Consider the following 25617-nt stretch of genomic DNA (forward strand, 5'->3'; position numbering starts at 1 on the left):
GCCTACAGAGAGGAGGTGCACACTCTAACACGCTGGTGTCAGGAGCACAACCTCTCCCTCAACGTCAGTAAGACAAAGGAGCTTGTGGTGGACTTCAGGAGAAGAGAAAGAGAACACAGCCCCATCACCATCAATGGAGCACCAGTGGAGAGAGTCAGCAGCTTCAAGTTCCTAGGTGTCCACATCACTGAGGAACTCACATAGTCCGTCCACACTGAGGCCATTGTGAAGAAGGCTCATCAGCGCCTCTTCTTCCTGAGACGGAAGAAGGAAGAAGAAAGTTTGGAATGAACCGCCACATCCTCACACGGTTCTACACCAGCACTGTAGAGAGCATCCTGACTGGCTGCATCTCCGCCTAGTAAGGCAATAGCACTGCCCACAACCGCAAAGCCCTGCAAAGGGTGGTGCGAACTGCCAGACACATCATCGGAGGTGAGCTTCCCTCCCTCCAGGACATATACACCAGGCGGTGTGTGAAAAAAGCTCGGAGGATCATCATAGACTCCAGCCACCCGAGCCATGGGCTGCTCTCACTGCTATCATCAGGCAGGTGGTATCACAGCATCAGGACCCGCACCAGCCGACTTCATGACAGTTTCTTCCCCCAAGCAATCAGACTTTTGAACTCTTGATCTCACATGATCAATATACATCAGCACTGCACTTTATTAATCTTATTATCTCACACTGGACTGTCATAAATTATATTCTCTTAACAACACACTGGCAACTGACTATCAACCGACAGCCTGAATATCAATACAGTACAATACAACCTACTGTACATTTTATATATACTATATACTATTTTTTTAATTGTATAATGTGTATTCTATATTATGTGTATTGTATAATGTACATGATACATGTAATATTATTATTTGTATATTGTGTTGTGTGTAATTATGTGTATATTAGATTTTAAATTGTGTTGTGTAAATTTTATGTTTATTGTAGATTGGTATATGTCTCATCACTGTCACGACTGCTATGTTGCTCGGAACTGCACCCAAGAATTTCACACACTATTGCACTTGTGTATATGGTTGTGTGACAATAAAAGTGATTTGATTTGATATTCTTCTTTGGGGAAACAATCATCAATGCAAATAGCTGGTGGTTGATGGGGCTCTAGGCTTTCTGCTATTAATGTTCTCAATTATCAATGCATCATATGCCTTATACTGCATCAATATAGCTTTTGTCAATATCAACTATAGTACTCGGTTCTCACCTATCATGTTAGGTGACTGTGCGTTCTGCCAGTGTGGCGGCCAGGTCACGTGGGTAACCGAGCCCTGAGCGTTCTCCCGTTGGAGAATCAGGCTCCAGTATTCATGCTAGTCATCATGCATAAGTACTTCAATGTATGGGGTCTGATTACATGCCTCTCGCGTTAGGTTGGCGCTCGTATTAGACATTAAATCACAGTGTTTTCTTGACTTCAATGTCTATATCCCTGATCCTCTTAAAGAGGAAGTATCATCTCTTGCTGTTAGTGTTGTCATGGTACCAAAATTTCAGTAGTCAGTACCGATACCAGTGAAATTTCACAGTTCTCGATACCAATTTCGATACCACAGCAAAAATATGCTAATGTGATAATGTGCTATTGAACACACCAGTTTAGTTATTTTTTATTATTTCATAATTATTTTAATAATTATAGTTTAATAATGATTACTATTTTCCAGAACTTTCCAGAAAAAAAAAAATCTCCCCTTTTCTCCCCAATTTGGAATGCCCAATTCCCAATGCGTTCTAAGTCCTCGTGGTGGAGTAGTGACTCGTCTCAATCCGGGTGGCGGAGGACAAATCCCAGTTGCCTCCGCGTCTGAGACAGTCAATCCGCACATCTTATCATGTGGCTTGTTGAGTGCGTTACCGCAGAGACATAGTGCGTGTGGAGGCTTCACGCTATTCTCCGCTGCATCCACGCACAACTCACCATGCGCCCCACCAAGAGCGAGAACCACATTATAACGACCACGAGGAGGTTACCCCATGTGACTCTACCCTCCCTAGCAACCAGGCCAATTTGGTTGCTTAGGAGATCTGGCAGCACACCCTGGATTTGAACTCGTGACTCCAGGGGTGGTAGTCAGCGTCTTTACTCGCGTTCCACAACATTTTTTAAAGTTTGTTTTAATTTCATCATCAAAATGGTGTCTAATCAATAAATTCTTAAAACCTTTAACAAGTGAAAACAAAAATGTTTTGCCAAACTTTTATTCAACAACTTAATTATTTTTTATTATTATGATTAATTATTATTATTATTATAACAGTGAATATTACATTTTACTATACTGCAAAGGTCTTCAACAGGGGGTCCGCGACCCTCAGGAGGTCCGCGGTGGTACCGCAGGGGGTCCGCAAATTATTGTTTGATCCACCATTGGCACTTGTAATAATCACTCACACGCGAGCGATAGCTAGAGATAGGTGTATGCATTTTAATCCATCAAAATGTTGAAGTTCCTCACATCTGCATGCCAAATCTTCCTCTTTCTTTTTAATCCTTGTTAATTTTTGCGTGTACTGTTGTATTTAGTTATGAACTGATTGGAACGCTAAACACTATTAAAGTGTGACGAAACTGAGCTAGTCAACAGAAGTGCGCAGTGCGGAAAAACCATTCAAGCACCCACGCTCATCATGAGCCACTCAAAGCGTGACACACATCAGGTTCAGCAGCGCTACAGTAGAGGGTCGCGTGAGTAAACGTGTCTGTTTTGCGTCGGTCGTGCTGTGCAGTTGAGCAGATGACAGCCTACAGTTTCTTTTATTATCAGTTGCGTTTTGCTTTCAGAACAATAGCCTAATTGCCTGGTGTAAATAAATAGTTACCGCTGAGATTATCAAGCTGGCATACATGGTCCTTAACGTTCCACACACACAAGATGGTGACTCTCAAAACAGCATAATTAAAGGTGCACTCAGTCATTGTTTTCCTCATTGCAAATTTTGACTCCTAATGAAATTTTATTTAAAGAGGCCCTTTTATGCTTTTGGGGATTTTACCTTTCCTTTAGTGTGTAATATAGCTGTTTGTGCATGTAAAAGATCTGCAAAGTTACAAAGCACAAAGTCCATGCCAAAGGGAGTTATTCTCTCCCACAGAAAATACTGCTCCTGAACTGCCTGAAGCGCCTGGTTTGCAGTCCAGCCATTACTCCCGTGACATAGCTACATCACTATGTAATACATTCGCATAATGCCCGCCTCAGGAATGTGCTGCTCAGGAAGCTCGGGAGCTGAAACTCAGTTATGGTAAGGGGCGTTACATTTCCAACACACACTCTAAATGATTGACCAATCACAACAGACTGGGCCAGCTGACCAATCAGAGCAGACTGGGCTTTTCGGAAAGGAGGGCTTTAAAGAGACAGGAGCTACAACAGAGTGTTTCAGACAGAGGGTGAAAAGAGGTGCTGCAGCAATGTACAGTATGTACCCAATTTGGAATGCCCAATTCCCAATGTGCTTTTTAAGTCGTCGAGGTTGCGTATTCACCTCAGTCCGAGTGGTGGAGGATGAATCCCAGTTGCCTCTGCTTCTGAGACTGTCAACCCATGCATCTTATCATGTGGCTTGTTGAGCATGTTGCCATAGAGACAGTGTGTGTGTGGAGGCTTCACGACATCCACCACAGCAACCACGCTCAACTCACCACATGCCCCACTGAGAATGAACCACATTATAGTGACCACAAGGAGTTTACCCCATGTGACTCTACCCTCCCAAGCAACTGGGCCAATTTGGTTGCTTAGGAGACCTAGCTGGAGTCACTCAGCACGCCCTGGGATTTGAACTAGTGAGCTAGCGAACTCCAGGGGTGGTAGCCAGCGTATTTTACCACTGAGCTACCCAGGCTCCCCAAATAATGTTTTTTTTTAACATTAAAGAATGTAAACCTATTCTAGTAGACCCCCAAAATAAAACTGTGAACGTGTAAATGAGCATAATATGGGCTCTTTAAAAATATCTGTATAAAACTGATCACATGAGATGAAGACTCCATTTTAGTAACCTTATAAAAAATAAAAAAAATTATTCTGCTTGGACAGGGTCTATCTGTCTGTCTGTCTGTCTGCCTGCCTATCTATGTCTATCTGCCTATCTGTCTTTTTCTTTTTATTAAGGAGGGGTATGGAACTGTGATTGACAAGGAAAGTGAAAAATGTCGCTTCATGTCAGAAAGGTTTCAGACCCCTGCTGTACATTATTTAATGATTATTTCAATAGCCTTCCAATATAAACATCATAAAGTATGTACATACGATAATATGGTAGCCTACCATACACGTTTTAATTGGCATAAAGCGCAACACTCAATTTTATACAACATGTAATGGGTCCCGACTCCGTCTCTCCACCTAGGGGTCTTTGGTCCGAAAATTGTTGAAGACCCCTGCTATACAGTTGTAATATATTTTTATTAAATTTCTTAAATTTCAGGCATTTAAATTTTATTTTGAATCTTGCTTTTATTATGTCGTGTTCTTTGCCACAAGCTTCACTTTTCCGGATAAACAGTTGGCACACGGCCTAGTGTGATCATTGAATACTTTTAAGTCATGTCTGAAATCTCATCTCTTTACACTGGCCTTTGAGTCTGACAAATGAAATGTAGGACGCAGTTTTGAAGCATTTGTATTTTAGATTACATGTGTTTGTGTATATGGTAATTCTGAAATGTTATGTTTTAAATTGTATTACTGTGAAGCACTTTGATCAACTCTGTTGTTTTAAATGCAATATAGAGCTGAGATTAAAGCGCAAATGCTGTGATTTTAATTATATAAATTTATAGTTTACATGTGCTGTTTGGCTTACAGTAGATTAGTGCTGCTCTGTCATCTGATACAACGAGAATGATTCTCAATGTCTGTGGAGTCTCTAGTGGATGAGTGGTCAGATTTAAAGTATGCAGCTCATCCACAGTAAGACTGCAGCCTTTAGTGGTTTAATAAATTACACTAGGACGTCACGATTTTAATTTGATTAATTGTCCATTTCAGTGTAAAAGAGTAACAGAGCATGCGTTCAAAATAAGCATGTGAGCATTTTAATTAAAGCTGTTGTGTGTCAGTCATACTGTGTGTTGCTACTGGATAGAGTCAGTGCTCGGTACTGCAAAAACACTGGTATCGTTACATCTTTTTAATATCGACTTGGTACTGAAGTACCGGTATTTTTGACAACACTATCTGATGTGTGCCCTCTGACACTTAGTGGTAGGCATTGCTCATTACATTCCTTTTTCATTAACAGCACAATGCATTTGCAGCTCTAATAGAAATAATCAAATGGGTACTAATTCCTATATACAGTTATGTTACATTTTCGGTTTTATTAGAGTCACTCTGGCAACTTACAAGTCTCTTGACCTTTCAGTCATCTAAGATTTTAAATAGTAAGATACCCATTTAAAGGCATTTTCCATTCCTTATCTTTTGTTAATATTGATATGCTTTGGCCTTATTGTTTACTTTTATAATATATCGTAGTTAACTGCCTAGAATTAAAAAAAATGTCCCCCCCCTTCTTCTGGAACACTACTCTATATTACGGTTCACGTGTGTAATGTTGGGTCATGGAGGAGACGCAGGAGTAAATCCTTTAAATCTTTTAATGACAATCGCTGGAGTGGAACAATCAATAACTCTTAACATCAAAACTTAACACAATGTAACACTTCAAGGACTGACAAATGAATGGGCAAAACAAGAGGATATTTATACAAAAGGAACTAATGAGGGAATGGAATACAGGTGAGGATGATGATGAACAGATGGAATTGATGAGGGCAGTGAACTATGGGAGATGTAGTACAGGGGAAAACTTCAAAATAAGAGTCCTTGAAGAAAATGAGGGAGACAGACTGTGACAACGTGTCATTTTGGATGAAAGTAATTTGCTGGTATCATAGAACTCATCCTAGAAATCAAAATGATATAAGTAAAATCTATCTGTCTGTCTGTCTGTCAAAAACCAAAATGACACAGAAATAGAAGAAAGGGTAAAAAAATCCACTGTTAACTTTTAATGTTCAGAAAGTTTAATTTTATATGGGTTACTTTTACCATTTTGTTTTCTAGCATGAGATCCATCCATCCGTCCATCCAGAAGAAACATCTGAACACCAGATTGAGATTCATATTTATATCAATGAATAATGTCAACTTAACTTTACGCACACAATAAAAGAACGTGTATTATATTTTTGTGTTAAATATTCAAGAGAGGCGACATACCCAGAGAAACAACCCAAAGCCATGTGAAGAAGCTATTTGTTCCATTATTTAACCAATCAGTTCAGAGTAAACTGGTCAATGAAAACTTCATTTGATTGGTTACAAGAAGTAGGTAGACCCGCCTTTCCACTCACGCTTGCAAAACTCTTTTGAATAAGAAAGTCATGCCAAAAGTTTGAGCGCAGCCAAGGGAAAAACTGAACATTGCCACAAACATAAGTAATTTACACTTTTGCAATTGTTTATTTTGACACATATAGACTGATTTTACGGAGTTTATCCATTTTGCTGTCTACGACACCCTTAGTTTGCTTGCATATTGCTGATTGCAGGGTCTCCTTTTTCTATGGTCTCCTTTTTCTCTGGTGCTACTGATAGCACACTGTACGTGCAACCGCCGAGACGTGCTCTGGTCCCATGGAAACCAGGAAGTAATCAAGTTCATATATAAAATGGTGAACATGATTCAAGGTTGCATTTTTTTCTAAAATTACATTTTACTTGACTGACGGATTGGTTTAGGGTTGGGGTTTGGGCTAGGGTGTAGGTTTAATAAAGTATGCATTCATGTGGACCGTCTACAATCATTTACAACTAAAACTAATAAAACTCCAACCTGTGGACATTTCATCCGGAAACTGGAGCTCTTGCATACCCATATGTTCAACAAGACTTCCAAATTTGGCCACCTGGAAAAGTGTTTGGAATTTCGGTTGGCACACATTGGTTTCAACAGCACAAATTTTAACTTACTGTCGCCGAATTCACAGTGTGATAAGTCAAACCTTTTGTATTCCATAGAGGTTTGGAATGATGTTAGGTAGAGTAAATGACAGAATTTTCATTTTTGAGTGAACCATTCCTATAAAAAAAAGTTCTTGGTTTTACATTACAGGTTGTTAGTGTATTGCTTACTGCATAGATTGTTTTCTAAAGAACTACAGTAGGTACTAGAGAATACTTTGTTGAATGTAAAAAAATTATGGCATCTGCCTGCCCTTTTTAATTCATATTGGAACATTTTTAAGTGCCATACATTTTAAGTACAATGCATTGAATGTGGATAATTGTTGCTCTGTTGGCAACAGGGCCATAGCTAGTGGGGTGAAAGGTGGTAATGATTCTAGGGGCCCTACGGCCATGGTTAGCAATACTGGCTAAAATAACTGTTAGACTGTTCAAGTCAAGTCCACATTTTTTGCATTCAACTCTAACCTTAATACAAGTATTAATACTCAGTGTGTGAAAGAACATGGTCTTAGGTTCAAGTTTTGAGATCCAGCAGTAGAAACTGTTAAGCACACTTTCCCCACGTTTATGTGGACCCCACATGACCCAGCTTTTCTACTGCCTGCAGTTACAGACTAATGCCTGAGGGCTCAAACTCTTTTCTGAGCTACATTCAAAGCAAAGCAGCGTGAATGGATGTTGTTGCGGCAATTGTATGCAGTTGCTAGGAGAGGCCTGCTCAGGCTTAATGTATTCAAAAGAGCCTTACTGTCTAATGTTCAACAATTCTAGGGGTTGCAGCATGGAAGGAAAGACACTGAGGAAGAACATACCTCTTTCATTTCACCTCTGCCCTACCTACAAAGGCTAAATAGACCTCTTATTACTTATAAGCCAAGAGGGAAAATCTTAGTGTGTGCAATATTTTTCTGCTTAGCCATTCCTTGCACGCCCTTCACAAAGAAAACAAACAGAAGATTTTTATTCATCTGCACAAGCAGCAATGAAATGTGTTTCCCTTTGAACAAGCTCTTAGCCCTGACATAAAAAGCAAGGTTTATTGAGATGTAATTAATTTGCTCGTATTTAAAGAGGATTTGTGTCTCCTCTCATTGGGAGGATAGAGGCTTAAAGCAGAATTATAATCAACAAAGACTTTACCAAGAGGCTGAGAGATGCGAAGCCTCCTTGAGCAACAATGGAGTCAGGTTGAAATGATCTTATGTTCTTTAAGAGTCAATCCATATTTGGAGTAGAATTATTTGAATGTTGATATTTTTAAACATTAACTGCTCCTTTTTAGCAATGGAATGGCCTTCAGTCAATTTAGCTCAGGAATTGAATTTCATATGTCTTAATTCTGTGGCGATGTTATGTTTCAAAAACCAATAAATATGTGACATTAGTTGAGACTCTGCGATTATTCAAGCAAAAGCCACCTTTAAACCCCATTACCATAAAAAAAAAAAAAAAAAAAACAAGACAGCCCAACAATGTGAAACAAACAAACATTTCAGTATAGCACAGTATAGCATGGTACAATATGGCATTAAGTATAGTATGGAATAGTATTGTAGTAAGGTCTAGGTTCTTCCCAATGCTTCTTCATCTACTCTACTCAAATATCTTGGGGAGATCTCAATTGGCATTGTCACCTTTGGCTTGCTCACTGGGGGTTGTAAGGCACTTTTCTTCATAAAGTTGCATTGGAACAATATTGTGAAAAGTGTTATGCAAATAAATAATTTGAGTAGAAATTTCACAGTGTAGCATAGTATAGTATGGCACAGCCTAATATAGCCTATAAAGCATAGCATGGCATATAATCATAAATTGCATAGTTTTGGTCCTGGATTAATGAGAATTAAGACATGAGGGTGAGTAAATTATGACAAAATGTTCATTTATGGGTAAACTATTCCTTTAAGTATAGTATAGTACTGTAGTGTAATGTAGTGTAGTGTAAAATAATATTGTACTCTTTAATACAGTAGTATATTGTAAAACTACAGCAAGCTCAGTAACAGTCAGGATTGTTTATGTAGAAAACAATACCTGACCTTTTGAAATCAAAGTTGACTTCTCCTCCATCACAAGGGACTGAATATAGGCCACAGCTTAAGCAACCTGGCATCACTAAACGTTGAGGAGAGCCAAGCGTTACCACCTCTAGAAAGGACCATTGTCCTTCAAGACAGGCTGAATGCCACAGCACCCCACCTGTAGTGTCCAGTTACTGGACGAAGTGATCATTTGACCATTCTCATGTTTTATTTACATTGTTCAAAATGTATCTCTGTACCCAAGTACTGTAAAGTGATATTGCATTCTCGTGCATAAGTCACAAACAAAAAGGGTCTTTTTAATAGATTTTGGCTTTGCTTTGCCACACTAGTTTCAAGCTGAGGGTTCTCAGGTTTCCCAGACAACACAAACAGAAGCCATGGAGGGGACAGGCAGCCTGCTAATTATCCTGAGAACCTACTAGAGAACATGGGCACGGATCAACGCACAAGTCTTCTGCTGGGACCCACTATGGCAATGGGCAAAGTCTTGAACAGAATGATTTTATGTATGATAAATACATTGCTTAATAGATTATCTTTCTGTTTATTACATGTGACACAGCCTCACAGATTTCCAAGGTCTTTGTCCTCTGGCTCGTCCTTTTAAGTTTATGAAAATGTAAATGTTGTTCAAGTAATTACCGGTAAACCTTAAGCCATTAAGAGACCCCTAAAGGCTTCTTTTCTTATGTAGGTTAAACTTTTCCTATTGCCCTAATGGTCATTATGTGTTTTATGGCAGACAAAGTGTTAAATACCAGGAAAACTGCACGAGATCAGAGCCAAACTTCTGTTTGCCTGATGAGATGAAAGGAAGTAGAGATGGTGATAAATCTGAGGCTGTTTGGGGCCATGCTATTTAACAAATGAACGGGTTTGTGGTTGAGTGTGTGTGCACAGGTAGATTACAATTGCCCTTTCACCAACAAACAGACCTGCTTGGCTAAACATCAACACTGTGCTATGCCAAAATCTTGCCAGTAGCTATTACTGGCATCCAATCAGGCCAGGGATAGGTTAAAATTGTCGACTAGTTGCAGGGGCGGATCTAGAAAATGTTTTATGGGGTGGCATGCAGACTATGAGGGCTGGCATCACCAAAGCAAGTGCCCATGCGTAGTTCTTTTGGATTAAGGTACCACGCTTAATTGCAACAAGTACTAGTTCATTAACTGGAGTCACTATCAAATTACAAATATCCAAGAATTTGTGATACAACTGCACTTCCACAGAAACCACATGGATACCATTTGGCTACTGATTTGCCAACATAAATAATAATAATAATAATAATAATTGCATAAGAACAAAAATAAGTAACAACATTTCTGTCTCCAGAGCACCAAGACATTGTCTATAAAACATCAGCAAATTCTAAATGTTCCTTAGCTTGAGATAAAACTTGCAATCTGAACTAAAAGTCACCACCTTGCAGGCCAAATTGTTTTATTTTGTTTAGTGTACCCATGGATGGAGATTGCATGCATATCCCATGTTCCCTATCTGTCACTCACTCGACGTTGTGTCGATGTAGTGACACTAGGGGTCACTCTTGGGAGCCCGAGACACCTCTGGTCTTTGATAAAAGGCCAATGAAAATTGGCGAGTGGTATTTGCATGCCTTTCCCCTGGACATACGGGTATAAAAGGAGCTGGTATGCAACCACTCATTCAGATTTTCTCTTCGGAGCCGAACGGTCATGCTCACTGAGCTGAATACTACTGTTCATTCACCTCTGCTGGATCTGACGGCACATTTCAGCGGCTTCTCCCCCTCTGCACTGGTGCACTGCAGAGAATGCCCGTGGGCGCTTCAGCAGAAATAAAAGAATCTATTTCTCTAAAAGAGTATATAAGAGTAAGAGCGGCACACACGGAACGTCTTTTAAAGACGCGTCTTTTTAAAGATGCTTTTCCGATTGTGTGTTATTCCTGGTTGCGCTCGTTATCTCTCGCCTTCTGACGGTCACGATCACTGTCATTCGTGTCTGGGCACTGCTCACGTGGAGACAGCGTTCGTGGATTGTCATGTTCTCATTGCGAGAATATGTCCATGGCAACGTTGCGGTTCGTAAGAAAGCAAGCCACCCCAGAGGCTCCCGCCTTGGTCCATTTACCCACGGGTATGAGGCCAGCGTGGCTAGCACTGGGGGCGATTTGGGGACCCCAATGTGACCGCCTCCGCCGGGTATCCCCCCGCGGACCTCCCATTCCCCAGCACACTCGTCTGCCCCGATCGGGCTTCCTGATGAGTCCGCCGGCTCGTCTCACGGTGAGTTCGACCTCTTATTCAGAGCCCGCGAAAGTGATGAGCTCTCGAGCGCAGCATCGTAGAGCGGGCTCGTCCAGTTGGAAGCCTCAGCTGGGCTCCTCCCTTCGGGGTCGATTTCCCAGTCACAGGCTGACGCGGAGATGATGACATGCTTTCCCGGGCAGCCGCAAGCGTCGGCTAGAGTGGAACTCACTGCACTTCCTGAACCCTCGCGGCTCAGTGATTGGTTCCTGGGCTCGCGGCGCCGCTCAAAGCCACGCCCTGCCCCTGTTCCTTTCTTCCTGGAAGTGCATGAAGAGCTGACAAGGTCGTGGGAGGCACTTTTTACTGCCCGGTCCCGATCTTTTCAGCTTCCCCGCCCTCACTACCCTTGATGGTGGGGCGGCCAAGGGCTATTCGGCAATCCCCCGGTGGATAAAGGCACTCGCGATGCACCTATACCCACCACCTGGCGCGGGTGCCCAAAGCCCCCATCCAAGGCCTGTAGGTTTATGTAGTCTCTGACGGCCAAGGCCTACGGTGCCGCTGGACAAGCCGCCTCCGCCCTGCACGCCATGGCTCTCCTGCAAGTCCACCAAGGCGCTAAAGGAACTGCACGAGGGTAGTTCCGCCCCGGGATTGATGCAGGGACTGTGCTCGGTGACTGACCTCGCTCTCCGAGCGACGGTGGTCACAGCGTGGTCTCTCGGGTGGACGATGGCCACACTAGTGGTCCAGGAGCACCACCTTTGGCTCAACTTGGTCGAGATGGGTGAGGCCGACAAGACACGATTGCTTGCTGCCCCCATTTCCCAGGCGGGCCTATTCGGCGACACCGTCGAGGACTTTGCCCAGCAGTTTTCGATGGTAGAGCAGTAGATGGATGCTAGCCGGCATATCCTGCCCCGGCGCGGCTCAAGATCCCGCACCCCATCTACTCATCGCCAAGGGTGTCCCCCTGCGGTGACTGCACCGGCTCCACCACAGCCCACCCCTTCGGCCCGGCCCAGGCGTGGAGCCCACCGCAGGAAGCAGACGCCACCCATCTCGCGGCCGCCCAGAACCCGTGAAAGGCTTCAAAGCACCCTTGAGACGGGCGACACAGAGACAGTGAAACCCACTGCTCTGGAGCTGGTAAGCAGATCTCCATCTTTTGTTTCCTTTGCATTTAATTGCGCTGCATGCCTAAGTGGCTGCAGTACTCAAGAGCGGTTTCCTTGTTCCCTGGGTCACGTATCCGGTGTGCACGGCCGTCATCACGACCACCGTCCACCACTCTATTTGGCAGGTTTGGCGCTCCAGCGGCGGTCTCCCGCCCCGGAGCGCCCAGCTGTGGCACAAATCCACCCCCGATGTGACAGTCTCCACGGGTCACGAGGACAGGCATCTTCCTCCCCCGTCCCAGGCTGTTCCGGGGGTGGTCACAAGGAGCCAGGTAAGTGCTTCGATGCTCGGGTTGATGCATATGAGGCCGCTTCAGCACTGGCTCCAGACTCGAGTCCAGAGATGGGCATGGCGCCACGGGACATGTCGCGTGGTCATCATGCCGGTTTGTTACCATCTTTTCAGCCCTTGGACCGACCTCTCATTTCTATGGGCAGGTATTCTTCTAGAACTGGTCTCCAGGTGCGTCGTGGTCACGACAGACGCCTCCAAAATGGGCTGGGGCGCTGTTTGCAATGGGCACGCAGCCTCCGGCCTCTGGACGGGTCCGCAACTGCATTGGCACATCAACTGCCTCGAGATGTTGGCAATTCTGCTCGCCCTGCGGAGGTTTCAGCCGTTGATCCAGGGCAAGCACGTGTTAGTTCAGACAGACAACACGACAACGGTAGCATATGTCAACCGCCAAGGCCGTTTGCGCTCTCATTGTATGTCACAACTCGCCCGCCGTCTCCTCCTCTGGAGTCAGCAGCACTTCAAGTTGCTGCAAGCCACTCACATCCCGGGCAACCTCAACACTACAGCGGACGCGCTGTCATGACAGGTTACCCTCAGGGGAGAGAGGAGACTCCACCCTCAGGTGGTCCAGCTGATTTGGAGTCGATTCGACAGGCACAGGTGCACCTGTTCGCCTCCCAAGAATACTCCCCACTGCCCGCTCTGGTACGCCCTGACCGAGGCCCCCATCAGCATAGACGCACTGGCACACAGCTGGGGTGGCAATGCCTTTTCTTAGGGTGGCATTTGCCACTCGATGCCACCCTGGCAGTTCCGCCCCTGAGTTGCCCAGCAGCTGATCAGTGAAGTTGACTAGTAAGTTTATGTAGATTTTTTCTATGATTTTTTTTCTATTGATATTAAGGGACGCAATTTCTCAAATTTGTTAACGTAATGTCTTTAGGTTTTCTGAGAGCCTTTAACAATGCTGTGCTTTAGCGTGCTAACAGTAGCTACTTATGTTGAATTATCAGCACCCTAAATTTGTGTCAGTCCCCTTTCTCATCGACCAGTCAGTTGTTGAATGACTAGGTGACTAGTCAGTACTGCCACTACACCCATCAAAGCATTGCTTTTGTAACAAGTCCACCACTTTAAACAATACATTTTAAGACAATTACTTTCAGACTATTTTTTTTTATTATTATTGTTTGTCTAAATAAACATGCAGCTGGATCTTGCTTTAGCATCTCGTGCCCTTAGTGTTGCGTTTTTAAGATGATGTGCTGATTTAAAAAAGTTATTTTAAAAACTTTTAAAACACGTCTCCATTCTGTTTAATTCAGAACATGTCAGAACGATGTCTTATGGACATGACCACTAGCACATGTTCTTAGAATATCTCAGCTCTGTTGGTCCATACATTGCAAATTAATGGTGAACAAAACTTTGAAGCTCCAACAAAAACACATAAAATCATCATAAAAATAATCCATATGACTCCAGTGGTTTAATCCATGCCTTTTTAAGCAATCTAATCAATTTAGGGTGAGAACAGACCAAAATATAGCTCCTTTTTCACTGTACATTTCCCCTTTGCAGTCTCTAGGCACGATCATGATTTCAAGATTGATTACACTTCCTAGTGCTTGACACATGCGCAGAGTGCTAGATGGTGCTAGGAAGTGTAATCGAGCTTGAAATCATGATTGCCAAGGAGACTGCTGATGTCAAGATTTATACTTAAAAAGGAGTTATATTTTGGTCTGTTCTCACACAAAACTGATTGTAATGCTTCAGAAGACATGGATTAAAACACTGGATTCATATGGATTACTTTTATGCTGCATTTATTTGCTTTTTGGAGCTTCAAATTTAGGTCACTATTCACTTGCATTGTGTGGACCTACATAGCTATTCTTCTAAAAATCTTTGTTTATGTTGTGCAAAAGTAAGTCGTAAACATTTGGAATGGCATGAGAGTGAGTAGCCTAAATGTTGAGAGAATTTTCATTTTTGGGTGAACTATTCCTTTAAGTAAACTAGTTGTATAGACAACCCACCGCTAGTTGATTTTGAAAATGTTTGCACATCCCTAATCCAGGCAAAATCTCATCTTTAAACAACTGCATTAGCATATACCACTCAAGTTGAAATTCCCATGAATATTAGCATTAGCTTGCCAACATCAGTTAGCACAGCCTGCTCATCTATGGATTTAGGATTTCGATCACACAGTACAGATATTTCTCTCACCTAATAATCAGGCTCATAAAAATGAGCTAGTAGATAGAATTACAAAGCATTTATTTCCGCGTGTACTTTATTTGAAATGTGCAGCTATGACAAATAGCCTGTGTAACGGGAAGGAAGGTTTGCCCTCCAGTCCTTTGTTAAAGTAGCACAACTGCAGTAACTGCTGCAGGGGACAAGGTGCAGTTCTGTAATGGTTAGATTTTATTAGAACTTAGATTTTCATTTGTTGAAATTTTGTGCAGCAGATTTCCTTCAAGTGTTTCAGATGCCCAAAGCAATGTGAATTTGTTTGTTTTTTGTTGTTGTTGTTGCGATAGATCCTCAGTTATGTTTTATGAGTTGTTAGATATTATCTTAATATTGTTACACAATATTCTTTTATAGTTGATCACACTTTTACATTTGATTAAGAACATTTCCATGCAATTGTATGGAAAAAGTATGTTTCCAGTTGTAGGCTAGTAATAGTCACAGGCTTAAAAGACTCCAAAGGCTTTCTCAGTTGGACAAATTCTGCCACCTGGTGGGTAAAATTAAAATCAAACACTCAGTATAGTCTTAGTGTGTTGATGGACAGTTTTGTCTTCATACACCTAAAGCATAGGCTTTCATTCTGAAAACGCTTTGCTTTGTTCAGCAGGAAACTAATCATAAAATATAGAGGTGTTTTGTATTTATATTGACAATTGTGTTTTCTTAGTTGTGAAAGTTAAAATAAGCTTAAAATATTGATGTTGAGTTTACGGTTACAATTTTAATTCAGATTCTTAAACAGATTCATTCGGACTCGGACTCGACTCGGACTCTGCCTGTTATGGCCCCTTTTGAACTTGGACTTGACTTGGACTTGACTGTTTAAAGACACGGACTTAACTCGGACTCGACTAAGGTGGACTCGAACCCAACGCTACACATAAACATCTGCACTAAGCTCTCAAAGAACCACATATATTTATTTACACATCTTCTTTTGGAATTTCAGTGAGGAAAACAACCCTTAAAAAAATCCAGCACAGTTCAATCCATCTAAATCAAACAGGACACCCCTACTTCCAAACAGGACAAAGTATAACAATATATTGGATGTTTAAAGTTTAAAAAAAAAAAAAAAAAAAAAAAAAAAAAAGAAAGAAAGAAAAGAAAAGCAAAATCCTGTGAAATTAAATTCATATAGTAAACGACATTTTGGCATGAGCAACAATTTAGATTGTCAAAACTATTTTTAACATTTCATAATTAGTGGAACACTAATAATATTGTGTGAAACAGTCAGCAAAGACAAGCATTTGATCAGTCATTTTATAACCGAGTCTCAAATTAACCTCTGTTTAATCCACAATTCAACCCTCAATTGAAGAGTTAGTTTTTTCTTTAAATGGAGTGAAATGGGACCCGTACTAAAGTTAAGAGAAAGAGAGAGAGAGAGATTTCTGCTTTAAAAGTCTTCTGTGAGGTCCATTGACTCATTTGTTGTGGACAGATCCGGTTATTCATCTCTAGGGTTTGTATCCATTTAGGTGTCTGGACCCATCTTACTTTGAATCTGACCCACTTTTGCTGGTATGCATTCACTGTCAAAATCCAGCCAACAGAAGCTTCACTGTAGCTTTGCATAACCATCAAGGTTAACCATTCAGGATCCATTTAGACTATATACCTCATTTCCCCCACAATTTAAATGAGCTACCACTAACAAACTACCAAAACAGCTTTGGTTTGTCCAATGCAAACTAGGGCTGAGCGATGGGCAAAAATATTATGATATATTTTTTTCATGTTTTTCGATATTTTTCACAAATATAAATTTCATACCATTAATGGGGAAGGAAATGCATTCTGCATGTTTGTTAGACCTCAAGAATGAATGTTAACATAACTTATTTGCTTACAAGCAAACTCCACAGGGTACCTTTTAATTTAAAAGTTCAAGAAGTATCAGTTTAGGATTTAATCCTACATAAGTTTCATGATGTCTTTTTGCCACAATTTCATCGTCTTCAGCAGATGTTTGACTCTTCTCATAGTCATTCATCTTTATGTTTCCAATAATGCTCTCCTCCCTGGTTTAGGCTCGATGCATTTCAGCTACGTAACCCGTACATGTTGTAAATGTAACTGGTTTACATGACAGCAGGGCTAGGTAGCCGCTAGCCAGCTAATACTTCTTAACCAGCTGATTTCATGACTGTGATTTAGTTAGCTAGATATGTGTATAACTTTGCAGAACTGCTTGCGTATTTAGCGTCACGCACATGATAGTATAGATGTAGAACATAGGCAAAATATAGAAAATTACTCAAAAGTTATTATAGGTATTGAGGATTTTTTTTTATTTTTTTATTTTTTATCCATATTGAGATTGTTTTATCGCCCAGCACTAATGCAAACAAATTTACTTCCAAAATTAATGTTTGTAGTATAAAGGGATAGTTCACCCAAAAATGGAAATTCTCTCATCATTTACTCACCCTAATGCCATCCCAGATGTGTAGGACTTATTTTCTTCTGCTGAACACAAACGAAGATTGTTAGAAGAATATCTCAGCTCTGTAGGTCCTCAGAATTCAAATGAAATAATCCATAAGACTCCAGTGGTTAAATCCATATCTTCAGAAGCTACAGGTGCTGGTCATATAATTAGAATATCATCAAAAAGTTGATTTATTTCACTAATTCCATTCAAAAAGTGAAACTTGTATATTATATTCATTCATTACACACAGACTGATATATTTCAAATGTTTATTTCTTTTAATTTTGATGATTATAACTGACAACTAAGGAAAATCCCAAATTCAGTATCTCAGAAAATTAGAATATTGTGAAAAGGTTCAATATTGAAGACACCTGATGCCACACTCTAATCAGCTAATTAACTCAAAACACCTGCAAAGGCCTTTAAATGGTCTCTCAGTCTAGTTCTGTATGCTACACAATCATGGGGAAGACTGCTGACTTGACAGTTGTCCAAAAGACGACCATTGACACGTTGCACAAGGAGGGCAAGACAAAAAAGGTCATTGCAAAAGAGGCTGGCTGTTCACAGAGCTCTGTGTCCAAGCACATTAACAGAGAGGCGAAGGGAAGGAAAAGATGTGGTAGAAAAAAGTGTACAAGCAATAGGGATAACCGCACCCTGGAGAGGATTGTGAAACAAAACCCATTCAAAAATGTGGGGGAGAACCACTACGCACAGACGTATGCAAGACATGGGTTTCAGCTGTCGCATTCCTTGTGTCAAGCCACTCTTGAACAACAGACAGCGTCTGAAGCGTCTCGCCTGGTCTAAAGACAAAAAGGACTGGACTGCTGCTGAGTGGTCCAAAGTTATGTTCTCTGATGAAAGTAAATTTTGCATTTCCTTTGGAAATCAGGGTCCCAGAGTCTGGAGGAAGAGAGGAGAGGCACACAATCCATGTTGCTTGAGGTCCAGTGTAAAGTTTCCACAGTCAGTGATGGTTTGGGGTGCCATGTCATCTGCTGGTGTTGGTCCACTGTGTTTTCTGAGGTCCAAGGTCAACGTAGCCGTATACCAGGAAGTTTTAGAGCACTTCATGCTTCCTGCTGCTGACCAACTTTATGGAGATGCAGATTTCATTTTCCAACAGGACTTGGCACCTGCACACAGTGCCAAAGCAACCAGTATCTGGTTTAAGGACCATGGTATCCCTGTTCTTAATTGGCCAGCAAACTCGCCTGACCTTAACCCCATAGAAAATCTATGGGGTATTGTGAAGAGGAAGATGCGATATGCCAGACCCAACAATGCAGAAGAGCTGAAGGCCACTATCAGAGCAACCTGGGCTCTCATAACACCTGAGCAGTGCCACAGACTGATCGACTCCATGCCACGCCGCATTGCTGCAGTAATTCAGGCAAAAGGAGCCCCAACTAAGTATTGAGTGCTGTACATGCTCATACTTTTCATGTTCATACTTTTCAGTTGGCCAAGATTTCTAAAAATCCTTTCTTTGTATTGGTCTTAAGTAATATTCTAATTTTCTGAGATACTGAATTTGGGATTTTCCTTAGTTGTCAGTTATAATCATCAAAATTAAAAGAAATAAACATTTGAAATATATCAGTCTGTGTGTAATGAATGAATATAATATACAAGTTTCACTTTTTGAATGGAATTAGTGAAATAAATCAACTTTTTGATGATATTCTAATTATATGACCAGCACCTGTATATGATTGTGTGGGTGAGAAACAGATCAGTATTTAAGTCCTTTACTATCAATCTCCACATTCACATTCTTCTTCTTCGGTTTTTGGCTATTTGCATTCTTCATGCTTATCACGACTGCTATACACTCAGGGCGGTTTATAATACCAGTAGAGAGCAATCCATTAGCACTGCCTTTCAATGGTAGTTGCTGGGCTGATGCATGGAACCCCTGAAGTACATAAACTGCATGCTGCCATCTTTGCTCATAGGCACTCGGTTCCGGAAAACTACACTCAGTTTTTTTTCTTCAGCCAATCATCTGAGCCATAAATGTTATGTGAATATTCACTCTGGAGCTAGTGGAAAATTACATCCTGACATGCTGAAAAAGCTGACTGGCTGGCACCACAAGAAAGCACACTAGCGACTACCCTGAGCTGTGACGTAAAAGTCAGCAGACAGGGAAAAATATTTCAATTGTACGCTTTTAAGAGCCCTCCAAAATCAATTAGCCACAGGAAAAACATCTACCATATATAATGAAATATTTGTGATTTATGTTTTAAATTTTAGAGATGTTTCTATTAAATATCATTTCATCTGAATATATAGATACTTTAGAATGGCTGTAAATAAAGAAATAGACTTTTTGTGTAGCAGGAATCAACCATATAGAACACACACAATTACTTTTGAGAGGGAGTAATTATTTTTAGCTTGGCTGTTGGATCATTTAGAAAGGATTTTGTCTGAATGGCCTAATCTTTCTCAGTACATCTCTAGCACAGAAGGCATTAGCTCAACTTGACATCCCATTTAGCAATAGGGCAATCACATGCTATAGTTGTCTGCTCAGGAGTTGGCTGATGAACCTTCTAATTCTTTTTCCAGACCAGATTTTTTACCATTATTACTAACTAAAATGTAAGATTGAAAACAGAGGTGCTCGTTCAAGATTAGTTTAAGCTTTTATTGTTCCTCAACAGTTTCCATCCATAGAATGTACAGAGCCAAAAAGAGATTATGTTTGAAATAGAATAATAGCTGCTTACTGCATGCCGCACAGTATATAATGTATACTGCTTACTATTTTTTTTTTATTTATTTTTTTTATACTATGTGAAACTATGCAATATGGAACAAAAGACATTTCAAACTGTAGTATGCTATACTATTTTGCATGTTTAATTCTGTGTGGCATCCACTTATCTCAGAAATAAAATTAAAAAAGTGTATTTTTTGGAGACAAAAATGTCTTCATTTAATTTAATACATTGAAAATAAGGTGCAGTTATTCTATGCAGAAATTTGCAGAAATTTTGCATACTGTGAATAGTATACATATTCTATACTGCATAAATAGTAAAACACAGCAACTTTGCCAACACTAAAACTGAAAATCAAATCAAATGTGGATCATTAGTCACTGAGGAAACAGACATCATAGTATTTACAAATTTACCTTTAGGGTTTGCTGCATATAATATACTTTTTTAATTCCTTTTTTTCCACAGTCTTTGTGTTTTTTTGTTGTTGTTGTTTTTTTTGTTTTTTTTTTTACATAAAAATCGCTAATTGCTTTTATAATGAATAGGCTATATTAGGAACCTTGAAATATAAATTAAAGGCATCTGTGTAGCTTATCAGAAAAATTAAGTAAATATGACTTGAAATGAAGATATATATTGCCTTTATAACTTAAAACAATGGCCTGTAAATTTATAAATTTGAGTTGGCATTACTTAGGGTTGCATGTTAAAGCATGTGAAGTCTTGGTTCACAAAAGTCATGTGAAGTTGTTTAAAATACTCAAAAAACGGATGCAAATAGTTACCTCAATTTTTTTTTTGTTGAGTAAAACCAGCCCAATATTTTGTTACAATGTAGTCTTCACTCTGTCACAGGACAGATCGTAGTACAACAAACCAGATTGTCAAAATGTGTAGTTACTGCATTTTGCCTTTGCAGGGCAGTATGGTTGTATGCTATTCCAAATATGGATGAGCAGATTTGCTTATTTTGCTTCGGAATGAATCGAGCCTCCCAGTAGGCTAATTTAACACATTCGGTTTTCAGCAATTGAGTGATCTTATGCAGGTGTGTCTCATTGCACCCATGCATGAAATGCAACAAGGGAGTTTCGTGCTCCAGTGGAATGAAGCTTGTAATAGCTTGAACAATGAACAAAGTTTTAATAAAATAAATTAAGTCAACCAGACACAACAGTCAGGCAAGTTATTAATATACACACATGTTTGCGTGATAAAGTTTAGGCCTTAACTCACAGGCTATTTTGGAAAGTGAAAGGGGGGTCTTGTGATGTGAGGGTCCATAACAGCACAGCGAGGTCCATTCGAGGTATTCAGCTCATGCCAAGCAGCCCGGAAGCTGGCAGAGAGGATGAAATTACAGCTCTGACAAGCTGACATTTTCTGCTCCCTTACTGAGAGCTGCTTTCTCTCCTGCACCTTAGGCATTACTGAAGAACTTACATTCCAATCACTAATAAACTGTCAAAACAACTATCTGCTCGAGAGGCGTCAAATTCAACATTCTCATTTTATATCAAATATAAGTTTCAAGGTATATGATACACCATTCAGGCTGAGAAAAAAACAGCATAGAATGCTTAAGATGGGTTGCTGGAAAGGCTAGTCTGTTGGCTGGTTATAGAGGGGTTTTGGGCTATCTAGTCAGCCAACTTAAACCAGCTAAGACAATCTTAGACCAGCACACCAGCTTAGGCCTTTATTCAGCAGGGATGCTGGTTTAAGAGTGTGGGTGATCAGAGAACCTTAAAGTTGATGTTTTGGGAGATTACAGGATGCTGAATTGGTCTGGCATAAATGTTTATGTGGTACTCTTGTCCTGGAAATAATTAGCAAGGTCATTGCTGGACTATTATGGACTGCTTTTTGATAGCGTGTCTTGCAAGTAAATTAGCACTACTATTAGGTGGTTTTGTCCATAAAATGTCAGTGGGGTCCAACACTTTCAAGTTCCAAAACGGACATACAGTACAGTAAAGGAAGCATAAACGTAATCCATACCACTTGAGTAGTTAAAGTGAAAAAGGAGTTACTTTTTGGCCTGTTTTCAAAACAGATCGTATGGCTTCAGAAGAGGACTTTTGGGTTAACTATTCCTTTAAATATATCTAATATAGTAACAAAGTTATTATGTAATTACTATGTAATTACTTGAAGCCAAAATGTAGTGTAATGAATAACATTTTAGATTTTGATCTAAAAATTACATCACATTTACTTCTCAATTAAATTACAATTACATTATTTGGGTTACACATATTACTGAAATAATACTATTTAGACGGGATATATTTAAAACATGAGTTACATTCATATGTACATCTGTTTGCATTTCTGTGACAACTGAAGTGTGTGTATCCCTTAATGAGTCATTGTAAGGGAGAAATGTGTCGTGCTGAATATATGGCTTGTGTGTCAAAATGGACGAGGAATTACAAACATTATTTTTAACTTGTCTAGAACAAACAAAAAACTTTCTGTGGAAAGTTTTCATAGGGGGTTTGGTAAAGTAACTTAAAGGTAAAGTAATTAGTAATGTGATTACTTTCACAATAAAGTAGTGATCAATTAATCAAATAACAATATTAAATTAATTAGTAATCTGTAGTGGATTACTTTGAGTAACTTATTTAATATATCTTTTAACCTTAGCACTAGGTACTGTAGGTTTACATGTCAGGGACTACATGTGGACATATTAATTTTCTTAAAGGAATAGTCTGGATTCAATACAAATTATGCTCAATCGACAGCATTTGTAGCATAATGTTGATTACCACAAAAAAATAAAAATAAATAAATAAATAAAAAAACATTTTTTCAACTCATCCCTCCTTTTCTTTAAAAAAAGCAATAAATTGAGGTTACAGTCAGGCAATTACAATGGAAGCACTAACATGAATTCTTCTGTTGTATTATTACATTATTGTAAAAAATGTTTGTATTATTAGAGCTGTAAAGTTGTTTAACTACTTGCTTTTATGTTGTAGGCATTACAGCGTTATGTCGTCATGGCAACGAAGTTGTCAAATTGGATATAACTAAAGAAAGGTTAGTAAGGAATTTTATCACAATAAAATCATGTTAAGATGCATATTGATATCTTCTTGTGGCAATACTTTTGAAAAAGTGAGTATTTTAATGTTTACTGATCAACATTATGCACAAATGCTGTTGATTGAGCTTAACTTGTATCAAACCTGAAATATTCCTTTAATAAAATAACCTTTAAATTAAATTATTTTACATTTGTGCCAATATTTTTATGTAGTAACATAAAAGCAACAGAGCACTCAAGACAATGGTATATACAATAATCACAGTTAAATGGGTTACAGGGAGCTGCGCATTGTGTCTTACAACAGCCTTTAGCAGTGACTACATTCATAATTTAAAATGGCCTCTCATACCTTATTGCTTTATTCAAGAATATGGATCAGGATTGTTTTCATTCTGTGGTTGTGACTCTTGCTCTTGATAAATCTGACACTACTTGTACAGTCAAATGTCTCTGGCTCAGACAAAGGTAATAAGAAGATGATCCTGTATCCCATAATCCCTCTCCACAGTAGCTGTCAGCTGTCACTTGCAGGACTGAGCAATGAGTCAACTTCATTCACCACCACACCCTCCATCCACACCTTATCAGTATGCAGCCCTCCCCATAGCTCACAATTTTCAGCTTGAATACGTCTCTCACACATTCAAAAGACCAACAATATGCTCTTGGGTTAATCAGAAACTTCACAGCATACTTGGAAACTAGACTGAATTTGTTTAATAGTGTAAAAACTGCAACGTGTGATTAGGCAAACAATGGAGTGCTACAAGGTAAATGTCAAAAGCACCTAAACTTGAGGCTAAAAAGAACTGTAACATTGTAGACATTTCAAACCAGTGTTTTTTCACTCCCATAACAAAGACAAAATATGAGCACCTTAAATTCTTGGTATTGATTCTGAATTTCAAAATGTCAACAAGCCACAAGAACCTCCTAGACACATGTCAAGTGTATAAACACATTATGGCCCATGTTGTCCACTCAAAAGTTCCACAGACACATAAACTGCTTAATGCTAATTACAAAGCTAAAGGCTTACTTACTTTCTTGCCATAAGAAGCCCCCATGCTGAGACCCTGTGGGGTGTAATGAAAGTGCTGTCTGACTGCTAGATCCCAGGCTCCAAAGATTTCCTTGTGATTCCAAACTCTTCACCAAGGCTAGGCTCTCCTCGACTGGAGCTGTGTCCACTCCAGCTCCTCCAGGGAGGGAGGGGGCCCTCTCGCTGTCTCTGGCACGTCAACAACAGTAGGGTAGTCCAGCAAATGTGGCTAGTTTGGTTAGATAATTATGACAAAGTCTCTTAAAGCAGATTATTTGGAGTCATGAAGGTTTACAGCTCAGAAGCATGATATACCTTAAACTATGTTGCCATTGTGGGCTTCTTAGCACCATTCAAAGTGTTAATCAAACTGAAATGAACTGGCATAAAGCAAACTAAGTTTGTGAGTCAGAGTAAACCAGACCTTCAAAGCTACCTGTTAGTCCCCTTTCCTTACAGGATTTATCCACTGCACCAAGATTATGCTAATTGGCACTGACAGAGTAGGAAGTCTTGGGGAAAGCTCATGGTAGGCAGGCCGCTGTAACAGTCAGGATTTAGGGATAGGGGTTAGATTTTTGCTGGGATTATAGAAGCATGGGTCAACTAGGGGAGTGGTCTTCTCTGTATTTACCTTAGAAGGAAAATGTAGTGATAAGCAGACAACATGATCACATGGGAAGTCGGCATGCTGTTTCTGAGAGTTCCAATATCCTAAGATAGGCCACATTATGCCGACTCACTGACCCGTGTTGAAAAGCAGGAAGTAGTCACGTTCACAGTATCAGTGAAGAGCATGATTCAGAGATTACATTTTTCCCTCTAACATTACATTTTTACTCCACTGATGGTTAGGTTTAAGTTTGGTATTTGGGTTGGGGGGAGGTACATAACTCGCTTTTTGCGCCCATCTGTGGACATTTCACCCAAAATTGGAGCTCATAGGTGCCCATACACCCAGCAACACTTAACACTTTGGCCACTGGGGGCAGTGTTTCGAATTTCGGTAAACACAGACTGGTTTCAGCAAAAGAAAAGTCAGCCTACTGTTTCACTATGAGATCAGTCTGGAACAGATCTGGCCACAACAGGGTCAGTTGCCACCTTGCTATGTTAAGCATCATTATTCAATTTTGTCATATTTAAAGTTGGGGATTTTTCAGAAGCTCTAACACAAAGTGCTAAACTTTGGTAACTCCAACACCATTTGTGCTACAGATATGAATAATACATCAAATAAGGCTCTTCTTAATGAAAGGTGTGCTATTACTTTTTAAATGATCAGACTTAGAAAATTAGCCTGCCTATGATAAAATTGGTAAAAAAATAAATAAAAAAAATACACATAC

The 25617-nt window shown here is 40.1% G+C and overlaps 1 protein-coding gene across 1 annotated transcript in view; it reads right to left on the minus strand.

Moving 5' to 3' along the window:
- Nucleotides 1-24406, minus strand: part of LOC127426330 (protein FAM107B-like) — an 89855-nt gene extending 65449 nt beyond the window's left edge. The window contains exon 1 of the mRNA XM_051673078.1: nucleotides 24270-24406. Within this exon, the coding sequence (XP_051529038.1) occupies nucleotides 24270-24293 (24 nt within the window). The 5' untranslated portion in view covers nucleotides 24294-24406. The remainder of the gene's footprint in view (nucleotides 1-24269) is intronic.
- Nucleotides 24407-25617: the final 1211 nt, after the last annotated feature.

The sequence above is a fragment of the Myxocyprinus asiaticus genome, chromosome 35, assembly GCF_019703515.2.
Source record: "Myxocyprinus asiaticus isolate MX2 ecotype Aquarium Trade chromosome 35, UBuf_Myxa_2, whole genome shotgun sequence".
In the NCBI taxonomy this organism is placed as follows: Eukaryota; Metazoa; Chordata; class Actinopteri; order Cypriniformes; family Catostomidae; genus Myxocyprinus; species Myxocyprinus asiaticus.